We start from the raw sequence: 20,338 nt of genomic DNA on the forward strand, positions 1-20,338 counted from the left end.
TGCATTCATCCACCTATGCCCATTGGGTTAAACATATAATATTACTTCTTCCTGAATAAAAGTGGTAACCTGATCAAAGCTGGTGCACCCCCTGGACCAAAACAAACCGCATGACTTAAAAACTCGTTTTTAAAGTGACTTTCAGAGACAACAGACTGACCAGGCTGGGAAAGCAAAGCTGCAAAGTCCTTGTAGGCGAGTCCAAAGGTAAAATAAAACTTAATTACCTCATGTAATGTCACTTTCAGGTACTGTAAATGACTCTGAAAAGGTCTCCTGTGCGCAAATGACCACTTAGTTTATGGTGCACACTAGATACTTTCTTGTGCGCACAAAAAAACCCTTCAATGTTACTTTAGAGCTCCGTACCGTACTCTGCTCAAAAAAAAAGTGCTCTATTAATTACCACCTTAACCCTTGTGCTATCTTAGATGACCCCATCCTTACATTGACGTGTTCTCCCTACCATGACAAAGGTGGATAAAGGTGGAAAGATTTCTTGTAATCCATGGACACCATTGAAGATCACAAATCATTGAAGAGAAAAGGTTCAGTGCACTGTCTAGTGGGTCTAGATGACCCAGCTCCCAATGTTAAAGTGCCTAGGATAGCACAAGGGTTATACTTGATGTGATTTTTACAAGTCACATCAAGAATTAAACTGATATCTGTGCTGCAGTCTTTCATAGTGACATTCTCTACTTACCCTCTTAAAAATGTCCCTTCTCATCATTCTCACATTATGTATATTCAGATTCTCAATCTCAACTTTAGCCTTTAATCTGACCAGCTCAGTGCACACAGTCTGTGCCATTTTTGCCGGCCTCACCAAGTCCCAAATTATCTTACTGTTGGAAATGCATTTTGCAGCTGAAACAAAGGGACACAGTGAGTCTAATAAGCCATGGCTTTAATCCGTCTTTCTCATCTCTTTGTTGTAAAGCTCTTTGACGCTGACTCGGATAAAGTATTTTTCTGCATTCTTTTATTTGTTGCGTGGTATCAAGGTTTCAAGCCTCAATCATGTCCACAATTTTGTGGTCTTCTCAGTGAACATTTACAGTAACAAAGGATCTGCTGAGGTTTGTGAATTCGAAATTTATCTCTTTAGTTTTTGCAAAATATGTTGAGAGTTTTAACATTTTGAATGACAGATTTAGAAGAATCATTTGCAAACTATTATGAAATTGCTGCTGGTTCTGGTTTTTGTCTTTGTGTACTGAGCGTTTTTCATTATTGCTTTAATGACTGGATCCTCGCCTTTGCTCTGTGTTGGACTCACTGCAGTGTTCAGGACTCCCTGCCATTGTGTGTTCCAGCTCTGTCCTGCCTCCTGTGAATGAGTAACTCCCATCAACTGTGGCACCTTCACATATTCTGGGCCTGTCAGCGTCTTGGTACCAGAATTTTTTGTACCTTTACCTCCTGAGTGTTTTCTGTTGCTGTTTGGACTTCGACCCTTTTTGGATTTGATCCAGTCTTTTGGCTCTGACCTCAGGAAGATTACCCGTTGCCCTAAACTTGTTTTCTGTGGATGGAAAGTCTTCAACTAATTTGGGAGATTCTAGCAGAACCCACCTTGCTTGGCCCTCTTGTTCTCCAGCAGGGTGTAGCCCTTAATACCATCTCACACTTAAGTAAATGCACACTCACCAAAATCTCACTCAAAAATACCCTTTTCGATTAAATTTTATGTCTATTAGTGATACCAAAGAACCTTGAGCCAGAGACTTGAGGCTTGACTTGCTTCTGTATTGGGAGTGCTGTGAAATGAAACGTTTTGTTTTGTTATTTTGCCTACACACGCTGCCAATAAGTAATTCAATGAAACTTTGGGACAATAACATTTTTATTTTTACTATAACATTTAAGATGGATATTAACTATGAAATAAATGCAAAGACATCAAACTTGATTTGGACTTGCAAAACAGAACTTGTGAACTGCTATGAGCACCTTTTGCAGCCTAATGTGTTGGTTCTTCTTTTATCCTCATCTCTTTCTTTGGATTTTTAGGCTTTTCTGTTACCCCTTATGCCTTACACCCTTTTCCTTTTCCTTGTCTTGTTCGTGCAGTGCAAAACTTTAAAAAAAGGACAAGATAGTAAAAATAACTAATTAAAAATGTTTAGCTCTTTAAATACAAAAGGAGTTTAAACAACATCAAAACACACCTTACATGTCCAGAGATCACGTAATCCTGGTTGTAACAATGAAATTTGCCCAACACAGAGGGTTTTCAGTTTCTGTTTTTTGGACAGGTCAGACATAAAAAAAGACATTTATGTGTGAAGGTTCGTAAGAATGTACATGTTGGCCTTAATCAACCTGGGCAGAGTAAAAAAACATGTGCAGGTATGTGCTTTGCTGCACGAAGAGGAAAGCTAAACCATTTAACCATGCAAATGTCCTGTATAATAGATGAGCATACTATCCGTGTGTTGGTTAAACCCCGAGGGAGGAAGAATGGAGATCACAGCAAAGGCAAAATAGTTTGCTTTACATCTTGTAGGTTTTCAGTCTGACTAATTCTTTGTTGATGGCAGGATTTTAGCAAAACTCAGCAGGTGACCAGCCAAATACCAGCCATTTGAGGAGTTGTCTGTTTTACGGTGTTGGACTCAAGAGGCAGAGGTACTCACAATCACCATGATACCATGGTGACCCAACTGCTGCGACTGGCTCTTCTGTCTCTTAGTATAACTCTGATCACTTTTACAGCACAAGGTACAGGTAAGTTATGCAACTAGGCCAAATGTTGGTTGCGATCTATGTGTTTGTCTATCCGTCTGTCTGTTTTTAGTAGTGCATGTGTTCTTTAACATACTTGACAGAAGACAAATGTTTCAGTTCTGCTTGCTCTTCTCCAAAATGACAACTGAATGAGGTCAAAACTCAAGCGATATCATTTTAACTTCTGATGAGTAGAGATACTACACAGAAGACTGTTGTCTGTGGCCATGGCAACAAAGAAAGGTCAAGCTGAAAGGGTTAAGGCTCTGTGTTTATAGGTGTGGTAGAGATGGTTCTGGATGTTTGCAGATTAAAGAATGACAGCCACTCTGACAGACCCAGTGTAATCAATCTTGCCGTGCCAGCTTGTGGGTCACATGACACTTCTTTTCTTTCTCCCCTCACGGCTGCATCTGTAGATACTTTTGTGTATCCTGTCCCAACCTCAACTGTGGAGATCAACCCGAACTGGGAGGTGTTGTACAGCAACACCAGTGTGTATGGGGTGGTGACAAATAGTGTGGTTTTGAAGTGTGGTACCACCCTGCCTGATTTGTACATATGGAGCTTCACTCAGCCTGGCACTGAAGCCATAAAAGCTGTGGTCTATAACCTGGGAAGAGGACCGAAGATCCAGAAGATAGCTAAGACCCTGGGGCAACTCACGATAGTCTTGAACAGTGCAGATGTGAGCATTGATAAGCTGCTTCTGGCTGCTAACGGCTTGTTCACGTGCCAAGCCTTCTACAACATTGACGAGGACCCTAAAGTCCACTATTACTATGTTCATCTCACTGTTCAAGGTAAGCTAAAAGTCTGTGTGGACTTGCGATTTTGCAAAATGTCTGACTTCAGGGTAAAGTTCTGGTAGAATACTAGTGCAGAGGAAAATATTCTCATGTGACAGTGACCTTTTCTTTTTAATACAGTCCCAGTCAGTAAGCCCATCCTCCTAATGACTGGCACTCCAGTGGAGGGATCCAAATTGTGGATGTACTGTAATGTGACCAATGGCACTGGACCCATTCAGTACGTATGGCAACATGAGACTCAAAATAAAAACATCACCAACTTGAACCAAAACAACAGCGTTGTCCATGTGGACGAGGTGAACAGGAACTACACTGGCTGGTACCGTTGTGTGGTCAGCAATGCTGTCAACAATGAAAGCTCAGATCAAGTCTGGCTGGACATTAAATGTATGTATTTACAAATCATGTCAGATAACCGTATGACGACTTTACATTTAGGCTTGTCCTTGGAAATGTGGGCTATGTGTTTTGGTTTTAACCACATACATATTTTTTTGGTTTTTATCTGTCCATGTTCAGTCTTTTAAACAATAAATTCGTTTAACCTTCAAAGAATCATTAGAGACTGATGGCTTTTGTTTTGATAAAATCTTTTACCAAAATTTGGTACACTGACATGGTAAAAAGCCAACAGTCTTCAAGACATTGGATTTCTTTTGATTAAGGCTTTTGTAAATTAAAGTTTTTATTAATATTATTATTATTTATTAAAAGGTTAGTTTAGTAAAGATGCATTGAAACTCCTCCTATGGATCTCATCATCTGTAGTTCATTTTCCCACTGTTGTCATAATTTTTCTTTCCTCAGTTGGTCCAGATGATGCTCACATAGACGTCTCTCTAAACACTATATCGGAGTGGCGATACACCGCTTTGGAAACAAAGAATGTTTCTTTGGTGTGTCAGGCCCAGTCCAACCCACCAAGTCAGTACCTCTGGTTCTACAACAACTTTCAGATCAACACCGGGCCACAGCTCAGCATCACCAAAATCCTGCGAAATGACACTGGCAACTACACTTGTTTTGCCCAGAACACCCACCTAAATACCAGCTCCAACAGAACCATCAGCCTGATGGTGTACTGTGAGTGTGACCATACTGAAAATCCCTTCTTAGAATGGAAAATATCTTAAAATAAAGAAACTCGGGTTGTACTAAAAAGATGGTTATCAAGCATTGGCACTAAAACTGTTTTAAAGATAAAATATTAGAGAGAGTTGCAAAATAGTAAAAATGTAAAAAAAAAAAAAGGCCCCAGACTACTGAAGGTTATCTTTAATCGTGTGAGATTTATATGCAGGTGTTAGTTCGACCATAGAAAATGACTTTGAAAAGGGATTCTAACTGACTTTATGATGTTTTCTGAAGCAATCCGATAGTATTTCTACTTAGTAGATCTGCTTTGGCTCATGAAGATCATGAATAAATCATTTTAAGTAATATTTTTTAAAAGTGGCAAAGGGCTGCAATATTACAGAACAATGAAGAAAACATTTTTTCCCTCTAATCTTGGTGCAAAAAGTCATGTAAACATTTTGCATGAACTTTTGCTAAACATACTTATACTCACTACTTTCTTATGGCTTCAGATCCTCCTGATGGATCTCCCTCCTGCTCTTTGGAGCCGGCTTTGAATCACACCTCCCTCAGACTGATCTGCTCATGGTCTGGAGGATTCCCCTCACCTGCCCTCAGCTGGACTGGAAATATCACAGGAGATCAGTCTGACAAAAAACAGCCAACAATTCCACTTAACAGCTCTGCCATTCTGCTGCCCTCTGGAGGCCTGACTCCCAACAACAGCTTGTTTACCTGTGTGGGCTCACATCCTGCTCTGAAACAGCAGACAGAGTGCAGCACACGCTCATGTGAGTAGATCGATCACAGCACAACAAAAAAGCACAACAGAAAAAGGACAGAACAAAGAATAGTTGTATATTTCCTCCTCCTTCAGATCTTCCTCCTGCAGAGCTACAGTGTTTTACCTATGTGAGCAACAACAAACAATTTCTGATGCTGTCTTGCTCCTGGGATGGAGGGATTCCAAAGGCCTTGTTGTGGTGGGAGGGCCCTGGGGGACAGAAGAAAAGTGGAGAAGAAAGCTCCAATATTTTGGTTCTCAGTTTTGGCACGGCCAGGAATGACAGAGCATACACCTGCTATGCTCAACACCCACTACTGGCTCAGCATAAAACCTGCCTTGTGACTCTAGGTCAGTGTTAGACAGAGTACTCACACTGCAGAATCACACTGTAGAATAGAAGTGCTGTACACTTGAAACAGATGGAAAACATCTACATTGCCACCTAGTGGTGAAATATATATTTTTTCTTTTTACTTTTTGTGTTTGATCAAACGGTTAAGTCAGAACTTTAAAAAAAAAACTGATGACTAAAGAGGAGGCTTGGAAGGCTGTGGAAGTTAACAATGGTTTAGGAAAAAAAGGAACGAAAACATTCAGTCAATTAAATGACATAATCTAATTGCAAACATGTCATGCTCAAAAATATTTCAGATAAAACTATACAACACTTCTAGAACGATTAAACTGGAGTTTGATTACATACAAAAACTAAATCCGAAGTAGAAATTAACAATGACGTTTGATATTTTTACATAACAGGGAGTAAAAATGAAGCATATAACCTTGACTTGAGTCATTTTCAAATCTAAATGTAAGAAAAACCTGTATTTATTTCTGGTTGCTCTATGTATTTAACATCCCTCTGCTTTAAACAGTCTCGGTAAGTAAGCCCATCCTCACATTGAGAGACGTTCCAGTCGAGGGATCCACAATACGGATGAGATGCAGCGTAAAAAATGGGACTGAACCGATCCAGTACATGTGGCAGCGTCAAACCCTCAATGGAAACTTCTCCACCTTCTCAGAGGGGAACCAGAGCTTCATCTTAATGACGTATATCAACAGGAACCACACAGGGTGGTACCGCTGTGTGGTCAGCAACGCCGTCAACACCGAGAGCTCTGACCCCTTCTGGTTGGACATCAGTTGTATGTATTTATTGAGCACACCGAAGATTTTTATTTTTAGTCATTTACTTTGTTGGTTACAGAAATTCCTGACATGGTTTGGGTCTAAATCATCCAAAGAAAGATGAATCACTTTTTTCACAGCAGCTTTGTTAGTTCCTTCTCTGAGGCAGAGAATAAAAAATGATGCAAAATGATGCTGAGTGTAGTCAGCAAACATGAAGATTGTACAACTCTCCCTGGTCTGAGAGTACTCTGTCACAGGAACCTGCATATCTGGATGGAAACTGAGAAGATATTATTCAGAGCTAAATGCCTCAATGACAAAAAGAGGATTTTGAGTAAGAAAAACAATAAAAGCTCTCCTGAAAGGATACAGGAGATTAAATTGTATCAGAAATGGTCTTACTAACCAATGAAGTTGACCTCCAATACATACGGATTTAGTAAGCATTCATGAGCCCATCTAGTAAATGACAGCATGAACTACAGTTTGTTGTCCAGAAGCACATCCAAATGCTGCACTGAAGAGAGATGTGGAGTTCATTTAGTCACTGGGAATTAAGTTTATTCTTTAAAATATAGGGGTGTAACGATTAATCAGTTTAATTGATCCATTTATGTTCCTTGAATCCAACCAGATCAATCTTTCTGATGCAAGTTGTTTAATCAAATCGATCTATTCCATTTTAAAATTGCTTCAAAATGAAATAAATCAATTATATCGACATTAGAAAATACCATTTGGATTGAAGCAGTTTATTTTACTATAACATAAAAAGGATTAAGCACATCCCAGCAGACAACACAAACGGGATGTATTCCTGATCGATTGTAAGTCAGTGAATCGGATCAAATATGGTCGTTTGAAAATGAACCAGTACTCACTATGAATTGAATTGTATCGGCAACCACAAATTATGATGTGAATCAGATCGCTGTTAAAATGAATCGTTACATTAATTCCTACTAAAATAGGAAAAGAAAGGAACACTGTGATTTTCTAAAAAAAAAAAGTCATGTAGGGACCTTTTGTCCAAAATCTCACCAGTCCAAGAAGCTACAAAACATTTGTAGCTTCTACAAAAATAGTAAAAGGTCTGTTTGTGTACAACAATTCACAAACACAACAATATTTTTCAGAATTTACCCTATTTTAAAGAAAAGTTCTTCTTATTAAATAAGATTCGATAAGAAATTTGCTAAAGACTTGATAAAATATGTGGTTGATAGGTTGATAAACAATGTTTTTTGTTTCCCTAGAAAAAATTTAAGAAAACAAATTTCTAATTTTCATTTTTATCTTCCTGGTGTCTCTTTTGTTTCTTCTCAGTTGGTCCAGACAATCCTCAGATAAACATCTCTCCAAACCCCATGATGGACCGGATTTACACCACTGTGGAGCTAGAGAATGAATATGTCACTCTGGAGACACAGGCTGTTTCTTTGTTGTGTCAGGCCCAGTCCAATCCACCCGGTCAATACATTTGGTTTTTCAACAACTCCCAGATCCACAACAGCTCACAGCTCACCATCCCCAAGATTCTCAGAAATCACACTGGCAACTACACCTGCTCTGCTCAAAACATCCACCTAAACACCAGCTCCAGCAGAACCATCAACCTGACTGTGTACTGTGAGTGTGACCTCCAATCGTGTTAACTGTTTTTGTGTCCCTCATGTTTTAATAGTTTTTTCAAGCGTTTTCTGCGAGGAAATGGAAGGCAAATTTCATTACTGTTATACACTTAATTCCATTTTTTATGTTTGTTTCCATATCAGACATAATGTCAAAGATACATATCTTATGTTTTTTTGTTCTCACTGTGAAAAACTAAACAAGATTTAAGGCAAAATAAGTGAGGATATAAGATTATTGTCTTACAGCCAGTTTAGTGAAAGCTCAAACGTGCTAACTTTTGCTGTTTTGTAAAAATATTTGTTTTTCACAATGACAGCTGCTTTAGTAGTCTGACCAATTACAGAAAAAGGTAACAGTTTTTGTAGCATCATTTCTACTTTATAAGGAAAAACTATTGTAGAATGAATGAAACCAACTTACAGAAAATATAGAATATCTTTAAATTATGGTAAGTGATGTTTGTATGTGTGAAACATAAAGAAAAATGCAAAGCCTTTTGCTTGGTTTTTCTGTCATGATGTTAAATATTACATGGATACCAGTGGGCAGGGGGGGAAAAAATTAATGCACTTTTTTAACTTCTTCCAGTGATGAAACCGCAAATGGATTGATTTGAGTCTATTTTAAGTTTGGAGTAATGAATGACTCTATTTCTTGATATTTTTTGCTAGCAGTGGAAAAATAAGGGCTAAACATATTAACCAGAACTAAAAAATGCTTAAAAAATGGCTTTTACTGTATGTATGTAAACTATATTTATGCCTACTCTCAACCATCATGGCCTTTTTGTTTTGCGTTGTCCCTGCAGACCCTCCTGCAGGCTCCCCCTCTTGCTCCATGGAGCCAGCTCGAAATCACTCCTCTCTCAGACTGATCTGTTCCTGGTCCGGTGGATTCCCTTCTCCTGTTCTACACTGGAGAGGAGATCTTGTACAAAATCTGTCTGATGCAAGACAGCAAACAAATCTACTCAGCACTTCAGCCATCCTGCTGCCCTCTGGAGGAAAGACTCTTAACACAAGCTTGTCTACCTGTGTGGGCTCACATCCTGCCCTGAAACAGCTGACAGAGTGCAGCACACGCACATGTGAGTGGAAAAGTCACACAACAAAACATAGAGATATTGGATTGTTTACCTTTCCTTCTCTTCCAGTTATTCCTTCTGCAGAGCTGCAGTGTTTTGCCCAAGTCACTGACAACAAAAAGGATCTGATGCTGTCCTGCTCCTGGGATGGAGGAGCTCCAAAAGCCTTCATATGGTGGGAGGGCCCCGGTGGACAAAATAAAGGAGGAGAAGAAAGCTCAAATGTCATGCTTATACGCTATGATACTGCCCACTTTGAAAAACCCTACACCTGCTTTGCTCAGCACCCACTTCTGCTCCAACCCAAGACCTGCAGACTGACTCTGGGTCAGTACCTATTCTCACATGCAGTACGACAAACAAAACAGACTAGGTTTGCGAATTAGACCTGCATGAGTGCAGAAGTCTGCAGTTCATGTAAGATTAGGAAAGAATAAGTTTTTTTCTGTAGATTAGACAAAATCGTGTGTATAAATTATACATGTAGCATTCTCATAAAGGTCTGGATACATCACAGGAAATTTTAGTGCGTCATCTGCAGCACAGCTTCAAATCAAGGCTTGGTGTGTTCCGTTTCTTTCCCTTTGACCTAAAACCAGCAGGTTATCTAAAAGGTCCAGATGCCATCAGTAGTTTTCAAAATAAGGCTGGTTTTCCCAGTTTCCTTGTAGAAAGATTACAGTTTATTTAACTCTCTCTACACAGATGCATGTAAAAAAGGAATGCATTTATGTTGCAGCAGTGCAACAAAACTGATTTACTTGTTTGCCTTCAGTGGAGCACCTTATGGTGTTGCTACTGAAGCAGATACTGTCACACATGTATTAACCAGAATAAGTCAGAAATGGGTTTCCTCGCCTGCAGGGTCACAGATTAATGGATTACACACATTGTAAGGTCTTACCAGTACTTTGAAGTTTTTATCTGTAGTTGAGCTGCCTGTTTAGCGCATTGTGATCAAGCATACTAGCAAATTCTGAATTCTCATGCAGTAAAAGAACAGCCAGAGGTTTTCTCAAATAAAAGTCATGTGTTTGGGACTTTTAAACATGTTATTGGTGTATTTTCTGATGAAAGAGGACATATATTAAGAAAATTAAGCTCAAAATCGCATGTCTGAGTATTTCTTTATCCAAATAGTTGGGAATCAGGAGCAGATGAAAACATGCAGTCTGAAAAAGAACATATTTGTGACAAAGAGAAAATACAATAGGCGGGACACAAGCCCCCTGCTCTGAACTTTAAGGAATAGTGAGAGGAATGGGAGGCTGGGTTGCTCTGTGCCAACGGTCCAACAAATCAGAAGTAATGAACTACTGCCGCCCTGTGGAAAGTATGTCATAGAAAACAACTCAAGTTTACAGATTTTGGCTAAAAATGGCATAATTATAATGGCATAATTAATAAAAGACCACTAGGAACATTTTTACAATAGATTAAAATATGATTGGAGTGGGTCTTTAAGTTTCAAAAAACACATTCTTATGAAATTTTAAGACTCTGATTGCCAACCTCTGATAAACCAGGAATAAAAATTGACCATAAAGTAATATCTGCTATAATTGAAAACAACAACTTTCTTACATGTGTGAATCTTTTCCAAAAACAGTCCCTGTAAGTAAACCCAACCTCCTGGTTACCTGGTTAGATGCTCCAGAGGAAGGATCCACAATGTCGATGCGCTGCAATGTGGCCACTGGAGCTGGACCCATCCAATACATGTGGCAGCGTGACACCCCCACAGGAGACTTCACATCCTTCGCAGAAGGAAACAGCATCATCATCAACAAAGTCAACCGCAGCTTCACAGGCTGGTACCGCTGTGTGGCCAGCAACTCCATCAGCAGTGAGAGCTCTGACCCTTTGAGGGTGGACATCATCTGTAAGGTTCAACTCACACATTTTCAGCAGAAAACTGTGTTGAAATGAAAAAGTTTGTGAATTTGAGTGTTTATAGATAAATTCAGCTTATGCTTACCCAGGATTAATAATCGGTTTGCAGTTCATCTTATTTTACCTATGTTAGTTTCTTATTACACTCTCGTCAGCAGAGGGTTTGGGTCAGGAAAGTGTTCAAGAACGATTTAAATGGACATTCTTGACAGCGCATTTAGCTCAAAGTGTTCACACTGGACAAGCATGGATGGACAACTTCTTTTTTTTCTGTTTCTTCTGCTTACCAGCACATTTCTGCCACCTGCAGTTGGAAGAGGTTTGGTAAAAATGATCAAAGCCGTGTAAATCTTGTGAATCTCGCTCCAGGCTTTTCCTTTCACAGTTCTATTCTGATACAGTATTTTGAAAGTCTAGGTGTCATATAATTCTGGCCAGGCACAAACTGCAATAATTAATTTCTCCTCTGTCAACAATTTTTAAATAGTTGGCACTTCCATGAATTAAAAAGGAAGCCATCCATGTGTCACTACCTAATCTGAGTCCCCGATCAGTCAAAGTTCAACCTGGTTTAACTTTCAACACGCATTCAAGGACGCTTGTTTTGTACATAGAGCCCGAAAACGATTGTAGAAACTTGAATAGCTACACGTGAATGCGAGAGTTTTGAACACAGAAGCCCAAAACACACATTTATGTACGTTTACTTAGACTTTTCTTCAGATGTGGCTGCTTGAGGGCACCTTGCCAAGGCTGGTGTGAATGTAATTTGATGTTTTGATATTAAAAAACTTTTTTTTTTTTTTTTACTTTTGAGGAGCCATAAACTACAGATACCTTGAAGGTGGAGAACCACAGGCATTTTGATGAACTCCTGTTTTTTAGTGATTTTCTTAATTCCACCTGGGTATGAATAGACTATTTTTGGATGAAACTGAAATGAAAACTAAAAAAAGACAATACCAAAATCTCACAGATATAGTACATGACACAAATTTAATTATAACAATCTGGAGTGTTTTTGGCAAGCACACATCTCACTCATTTCCTAAGTGTTTGCTCTAACTTTCTCTTCAGTTGGTCCAGATGATCCTCAGATTGATGTCACTCCAAAAACTGTTTTGGAGCGAGGATACACGGCTCTGGAAAAAGAAGCTGTTTCGCTGGTGTGTCAGGCTCAGTCTAATCCAGCAAGTCAGTACATCTGGTTCTACAACAACTCCCAGATTACCACTGGGCCACAGCTCACCATCACCAAAATTCTGCGTGTGAACGCTGGCGACTACACCTGCTTAGCCCAGAACACTTTCCTCAAAACTCGCTCTAAAAGAGCCATCAGTCTGACTGTGTACTGTAAGTGTGACCATGACCACCAGTCATCTTGATCCGTCTAGTTTGAACCATTTTTTGGGGTAAATCAATGTACTCCAAAAAGGTATCAATTACACTTTTTGCAGACCCTCCTGATGGATCCCCCATTTGCTCCGTGGAACCAGCTTTAAATTACACCTCACTAAAACTGATCTGTTCCTGGCCTGGTGGATTTCCCTCACCTGCTCTCCAGTGGAAAGGAGATCTTGTAGATCAGCTAAATTCACAGGACAGCTCTACCATTCTGCTGCCCCCTGGAGGCCTGATTCCCAACAACAGCTTGTTTAGCTGTGTGGGCTCACATCCTGCCCTGAAACAGCAGACAGAGTGCAGCACACGCACTCGTGAGTTTTAAAACCTTACAGTCGAAAATATTAAAGAGTGATGGAAAGAACAGAAATAATCAACCATTTACTGCTCCCCCTCCAGTTCTTCCTCCTGCAGAGCCGCTGTGTTTTGCCTACGTGACCAACAGCCAACAGCAACTGATGTTATCCTGCTCGTGGGATGGAGGGGCACCAAAGGCTTTTGTGTGGTGGGAGGGCCCTGGGGGCCAAAGCAAAGGTGGTCAAGAAAACTCCAACATCCTGGTCCTTCGTTACGGTACTGCTCGCAGTGGGGAACCCTACATCTGCTATGCTCAGCACCCACTTCTAATCCAACCCAAGACCTGCAGACTGACTCTGGGTCAGCACTCATTCTCACAACACAAAAGCACACGTGTGATTGGTCAATCAAACTAATGAATGTATTTTTATGAGTAGAGGCCCCCGTGTTGTTGACCCAACGCAGAGTCATCTCTGTCTACGAAGGAACTGATGTGCAGCTAACCTGTAATCTGAGAGCTAACTATCTTCCTGTCAACGAAATCACCTGGTTCAACAATCGAGGTGCTGATATCCGTGACACGTCAAAGTACATGCTGCTGCGAACATCTGCATGGGCCAATCTGACCGTGAGAGACACAGACGAAACTCAAGACAGTGGAGAGTACAGGTGCTCCACTTCAAATGCTGTTGGAGGAGCAGAAATCAACGTCACTCTGGTGGTTAAAAGTAAGGCGCTTTGTTATATACCCTTTATCTAAACATATCATTCAACAAACTGATCTTTATTTGCCACCACATGGTTTTCTAAAGGTTGAAAATGACTGATGAAGTGGGACAGGCATATTGACAGGAGTTTACTTATTCTACCATAATAATGTTCCCAACAATGCTCTTCTTTTTAACTTTAATATTGAACAACAGAAAGACTGTTAAAACAAACAAACTATGCAATCAGGTAAACGTAATCCTACAGCTTTGAATGTCGTGCATGTTGGTGTCGTTCACCTTAAAAAACAATGAAGGAAAACATTTCTACAAGTGAAGAAATAAATCAAATCAGGCACGAGAACTAGCAACAAAGAAAATGTCAACAGTCTTGATGTAAACATGACTTAGGAAAGCAAACACAAAACCTGAACCGCATGTAATATAACTAGAATTCTGTGTATGTACTACCTACAAATGGTTTGGGCTACCCACCATTATTTTTGCAATTGTATCTGTGCTGCACTCCACTCCTTATAGTTAGGGTTAATTCAAAATACTCTTTACTCATGGAAAAATGATTTAAACGCAATGCATTGTGGTTTATATTCATAAATATTGATGATATATATGATATTGGTGATTAGTGTGGCAATTTGGACCCAACCTGGATGTAATGCTTCGTGGCAGGAGGCTAAAGCCATATGCGCTATGCTAACACAAAAGCACCATGCCGTGGGCGGCCGTGGTGCAGCGGTAGGGTGGCCGACCCATGATCGTAATATGGCAGGTTCAATTCCCGCTTTGCACGCCCATGAGTCGAAGTGTCCTTGGGCAAGACACTGAATCCCACCTTGCCTCTGGTGGTAGGCAGGCGCCTGTGTTTGCCAGCTGAGCTGCCACCAGTGAGTGAATGTGTGTGTGACTGGGTGAATGGGTCTGTGACTGTAAAGCGCTTTGTCCTTGTAGGAAGAGAGGCGCTAAATAAGTATTTGCCATTTACCATGCATTGATTTTACTTCATTATGTTTTTAATCTTTAATGTTTAATTTTTGTGTTTGGAAGTTTGGAAGAACGCTCCATTGTTGTGTCTTTTTCACCTCTATATCAGAATATCCCATGCCACCCAACGCCACCCTCATCAGGGTGATGTACAACAGTCGACAACGGCAGCAAGTTGAGGCAGAGTGGCAGGTTGAGAGTGGGGATAATGGAGGCTGGACAGGATTTTTCCTCGAGTACCGCAAGGTGTCAGAGCGACCTGGAAAACGGGGAGGCAGCAATAGCTCACAACAGCAGGTGCAAGAGAGTGCTGCTTCCCAAGACTGGTACAGAATCATCATTCAGGATCCAGAGACCAGGAGTCATACGGTTTATGGTTTGATACCCACTGTTACCTACCAATTCCGCATCACAGCCGTTAACTACCACACTTTTGGACATCCTTCTGCAGTAAAGATTCCAGGTACAAAACGGGCATTAGAGTGCATTAATGTGTTAAACTTTTTAACCCCAAAAATTAGAATTTTTAAAAACCAATTGATGAGTAATGTTTGCTACAAAATTGTGTTTCACAATTTCACAGAGACCACTTCTTGTGAAAACCATATTTCTGAACTGTCTGGGTTAAATAATTCAAGTAAGATAAATTAAAATGTAAATTATGGGTTGGAACTTAAAATGAATTCTGGAACTCAGTAGTCATTGGAAGTTCCCAGGGTGGTGATATCTCTCAGGCAATTTGGCCAACATACAGAGATTTCAAAGGTTTTTAAAGTGTATAAGGTACAACGGTAATGTGTTGCAGGGGAGCAAAAGCATGATGTGTATCCCACTGTGATTGGAGCAGCAGTGGGGGGGATGATTTTTGCAGCCATTCTGATGTCTCTCCTGCTTGTGTACATTGTCCGAAACCGCAACAACAACCCCCGTGAGTCCCAGTAACTTTTACTCCCCACTATAAAAAATCTTCTGAAACATGAGCTGGGCCAACACCCTGTGTCTCTTTCCTCAGGACTGCATGACATGCTGTTTGGCTCGTGAGTATTAAATAACCAATCTGCATTTCCGTCTAATGCTGCGTTCACACCGCCCTAAGCAACGCGCCATGAAAAGTCGATGTTAATGCATGTTTCGGACTTCCGCGTTCAAAACTCTCATCTTTAACCCAGCTACGCAGGTTTTTACGACCGTTTTTGAGCCTCAGTTATAAACATGAGGCCATTGAACACACATTGCCAATTAAACCAGAACGAACTTTGACCATTTAGAAGCTTGGATTTGGTTTTGAGGCATGGATTTGTTTTTTCTGGTAAACCCAGACACAGAAACAAGCCTGACAATATCTGTGTTTGTTTTTCAAATACAGATAAACCACGGCTACTTAATCCATATTTGCGTTTGCAAGGGCGCTAGCAATAAACAGAATTGGTCCTGTTTAGTACCCAAATCATGAGATTTGCACTGCTTCGACATTTCGCACCAAGCCTCCTCCAACTGTAGGTGGCAGACATGTGATAGTAAACAATAGAAAACGAGAAAGAAGAGGAAGCCCCTCCCTGCTTGTCAAGTGTGAACACCATGGGCTATACATGTGTTCAAGAACTTAGAGCAACTGCCCTGTGTGCATGTGGCTTTGGTACACTGGTGCTCCCTACTTGCGAAATTGTTGAGACAATGGTCTTTTTGCGTTTCTAGGCAGCACAGCCGGTCAAGGGAGAACATCAACTTCCCAGAGGATGAGGTGGTTGGTAGATCAGAGGGAGGAAAAGATTAATCACCTAATCCAGGCAAGAGAAAAAAAATGGTCCCCATGGCTACTCAGCACTGAAAATAAATCTCTGCATGATGCAGAGAACCTTTACATTTCAATAAAGCACAGCTGCTGCTATTAAATAGCTTCTAAATAAATATTATTTTGTTTTTTTCTAGGTGATCCCAACACTTTCCCACATCTTTGACTTACTCAACTGCTGCCCACAGGAGCTTACAGGCACCAATGTTTTCTTTAAGACCACATACTCCGAAACATCTGCTTAAGTCAGTTAAAACTTTCTGTCAGCAATGTTTTATAGAAAATGGAAAAATCATCTATGGCTGAAAGAAAAGGATCAAGGGACCTCAACTTTTTGCCTTCATGAAGTTTTGTCGAAAGAAATTACAGATTATATGTTTTTCTAAAATAACCTCAGATTCATTTCAAGATGTTCAATTAAGCATGTAAAAGGTTCTTAGTGTGCAAGCTTGAGTGATTCTGGATGGAAGGCATTATACCATAGCATTCAAAGGTCTTGTAGCTCAAATAACAGACCGCCACAGAGCCAAAGTCACACATGTACGCTGAAGTGAAGTATAGAAACATGTTAGACACGTGCTTTAATCTTGTCAGACAAAAGCCCAAGATTTTTGCCCCTTATTTAGAAAAAAAGTTATAATTGAAAGCTTTTCTAAAAAAAAATTAAATAAAAATTAGATGATGAAGCATTCATTAAAAGCACAAAACTGTACTTCTCTTAAGAATGATGCACTGAAAACCTTGTTTCATTATGATTTCTAAAACAAATAAATGTTGGTATTATCCTCTCGTTATTTCTGCTATTTTGATTGCATTCAATCATGATCTTACAAGTTATATTCAGATGTTTTGTCCATGAAGAAGAGCAGAATACTTGACTCCCAAATTGAATCCATTCAAACATCTTTCCCCAAATTTGCAAATGTACCATTCTGGCCTGGCCAAACACGCCACTCTAAAACCACAGACATTTGAGCCTTAGAGATGCTTGATGACACACAGCTTAAATATCACTACTTACATGTTCTACATAGAGGTGCACCATTGTATCTGTTTGTATATACTGTAATAATGCAGTTTTCAAAAGTCTGACACATATTCAAATTTTTAATAATATTACACCACCTAAAGAAGTTTACTCCAAGTGTGGCCCAAACCTACAGAGCCCGTCTGATGTCATAGTATAAAAAATAAATTGTAGCAATTAAGTAGATGTAACATGGAAAAAAATACTAGTTTGTGGCCACAAAAATATTAATAGTAAAGTAAACATGATGACAACATTTTTGGTCTGTTTGTTAAGAAAATTGACGTGGAGTAAAATACCATGAAGGACAGAGACAGTATGATTGAGTTTTCACTAATACACACAGGTGGTTTGGCAGAGATTTTTATGCCGGATGCCCTTCCTGACTCAACACTATGTTTTATCCAGGCTGGGGACTGGCACAGGAGTCCCCATCCATCCATTGCTGTTTTATTTTGTCAATGCTGATGCCTACACCAGTGGTTGTAGGGGGGAAGGTGGGGCACACAGACGCATGAATCAATGGTGGAAACATGTTTTTGGACTTTGGGAGGAAGGTGGAGAGGTCAGAGAAAACAATGAAAACATGCAAGCTCCACACAGTGAAGATCCATGGCTTTTCTGCTGTGAGAGTGGAAGCCACTACACCACTGTAAAGCCAATTTTTGCAGTCATTATTCTGATTTCCTTTTTTTATTTAAAAGAAAAACCTATGAAAAGATAGTTATAGTAAAAGTTAGCTCAGGAGCGAGAGTGATTCCAGATTGCAAATGGCTCCTCTGTGCTCCTTTACTTTGCCATGGACCTCGTCTGTGGCTCATCTCGAACCCACAGCTGTCCTCCAATTCCATCTGGATGAAGTCCATCTGCTACACTATTAAAACATGTAGTTGTAGAGTTAATTCTACAATTCTAATTCTTCTCTAACAGTCTATATCGCCTGTCCATCCTGGGAGAGGATCCCTTCTTCATGTGGACATCACATGAAGAAGGGATCCTCCCGAACCTGTTTTTTAAGGAGTTTTTCCTTACTGAGAAGGAGGATCTAACGGTTGAGATGTCCAGTTTAGCTTAGTCTTTTAGTTTAGTTTAGCGATTTCATATTGTATTTATGACTGATTTCATGGTAAATGGTAAATGGCGTATTCTTGTATAGCGCCTTTCTTCCTACAAGGACAAAGCGCTTTACAGTCACAGACCCATTCACCCAGTCACACATTCACACACTGGTGGCGGCGCCGCTGGCAAACACAGGCGCCCGCCTACCACCAGAGGCAAGGTGGGGTTCAGTGTCTTGCCCAAGGGCACTTCGACTCATGGGCGTGCAAGGCGGGAATCGAACCTGCAATCTTACGATCATGGGTCGTCCGCCCTACCGCTGCACCACGGCCGCCCCAAATGTACTGGTATGAAGGCCCTTGAGACAACTATTGTTGTAATATTGGGTTATATAAATTGAACTGACTTGAATTAACGAATAAAAGAAAATCCATTGTGTCAAAGAAAATTGTGGGGGTTAAGAAGGTACCTAAAATTATCCTTGAATATGGAAGAGACAGCATCTCAAACCCAATTTTCTTGTGACCAAAAATAGTTCTGAAGGTGATTATTGAAGGTAAATCAATGGAGAAATATAGTTACGGTTTGAATATGAACTTCATCGTGTTGCTGGGATCTGTTGGGGTTTTCTGTGCAGAGGTGGGAAAACTGATCTCTGTCCTGCATTCATTTAAGACAACATCTCCAATTACATTCTCATAGTTCCACTTAACAGTCTCTCCTGCTTCTTCCCTTCTGTAAACTGACTGGCCATGCTTAGAATCATCAGAAACTCTTCCAGTAATTTCAAGTCAAGACTGAACCCACACAGAATTAGGAGCATGGTAGGGAACAAATCATCAAGGTCATTTTATAGTGTTTGACCTCTCATCTCTGGTCTGCAGTGCTTCCTAAACCTTCAAATTAGTAATACGAAGCCTTTAATTATGCAACTTACCTTAAAGGACCAGTCACGGAAAAAGTAGCAAATCATGCTACAATTACAAAATGGAAAATGTTTCCACATTGACCTAAATATATTTGAGTCAAATTTGGGTTTTATATTGTAATCTGTTTTATGCATTCATTTTTCTGCATTAGTTCTGGAACACCTCCTAAAAATGTCTAAAATCTGTATTCTGCATTCATTGTCACACAAAATTATAAACGTTCAAATTAACTATTAAAAAAACGTTCCAGATGGTCTTTTAATTATGACTATGTTGTTTTTGGACCAAATCAAAATTGTTTTCTGGGACAAAGATTCTGCAAAGCAGCAGTAGATCGTCAGTGCCTCCAAGTTGTGGGCTGTACCATTAGCATGGAGCAAGCCCGCCCCCACCTCCCATCATTGAGACCTCGGAGCAGAGATCTTGAGGCCCAGCCTGCCCATCAGATTTTTTGTCAAAAACATGCTCTTTTTCAAACTGCCTTTTTAAATTTGCTCCTAATTCAAAACCGTTTGAATAAAGAAATACTCAGAAATGCAATTTTAACCTTTATTTACTTAAGATATGACATCTATTATCAGAAAAATGCCACAAAAACATATTAAAACCATTAAATCTCAATAGCCATCAGAGTGGATCTTTAAAGTACTCCAAAGTTTTTTGCCACAACTGTAAATGTTGCACTGTCAGCTGTAAAAACAGAAGACTCCAGACTTTCAACAGTTACTATGACAACCATTTTCCAAGTTCAAGAAATAAAATTTCACAAAAATTTGGCAAATTTGTTCAAAATCCAGAGAATAGTTCCAAAAGTTGCATTTTGTGTGATTGTTAGTGCAATGTGATGCAAATACGCAGTGTGGTGGAATGCTCAGAGGACCATTCATGTCATCCTGCATGTCTGTGTTTGTGTTGCTGTGTTGTATAATGAATGAGTCCAGTATCATTGTGTCATTCTAACCCATTAGA

The 20,338-nt window shown here is 39.9% G+C and overlaps 1 protein-coding gene across 1 annotated transcript; it reads left to right on the forward strand.

Moving 5' to 3' along the window:
* Window positions 1-5,507: 5,507 nt before the first annotated feature.
* LOC105355625 (V-set and immunoglobulin domain-containing protein 10-like 2) lies at window positions 5,508-16,344 on the forward strand. Its single transcript, XM_023962909.1, has 14 exons — window positions 5,508-5,757; window positions 6,285-6,557; window positions 7,870-8,172; window positions 8,987-9,265; window positions 9,332-9,589; window positions 10,872-11,144; window positions 12,233-12,508; window positions 12,613-12,870; window positions 12,956-13,213; window positions 13,291-13,581; window positions 14,672-15,025; window positions 15,368-15,490; window positions 15,575-15,599; window positions 16,258-16,344. Exons 1-14 carry the CDS (start codon window positions 5,559-5,561, stop codon window positions 16,334-16,336), a joined length of 3,249 nt encoding a protein of 1,082 aa, XP_023818677.1. The 5' UTR covers window positions 5,508-5,558; the 3' UTR covers window positions 16,337-16,344.
* Window positions 16,345-20,338: the final 3,994 nt, after the last annotated feature.

The sequence above is a fragment of the Oryzias latipes genome, chromosome 14 (assembly GCF_002234675.1).
Source record: "Oryzias latipes chromosome 14, ASM223467v1".
NCBI lineage: Eukaryota > Metazoa > Chordata > Actinopteri > Beloniformes > Adrianichthyidae > Oryzias > Oryzias latipes.

What these genes read in the sequence shown, in the direction of transcription:
- LOC105355625 (XM_023962909.1), top strand. Translation starts at nt 5,559, where the DNA reads ATGCTGTCTTGCTCCTGGGATGGAGGGATTCCAAAGGCCTTGTTGTGG. An exon ending in TTCTGCAGTAAAGATTCCAG is followed by an intron (nt 15,026 to 15,367) that starts GTACAAAACGGG and finishes AATGTGTTGCAG; the next exon opens with GGGAGCAAAAGCATGATGTG. An exon ending in AAACCGCAACAACAACCCCC is followed by an intron (nt 15,491 to 15,574) that starts GTGAGTCCCAGT and finishes CTCTTTCCTCAG; the next exon opens with GACTGCATGACATGCTGTTT.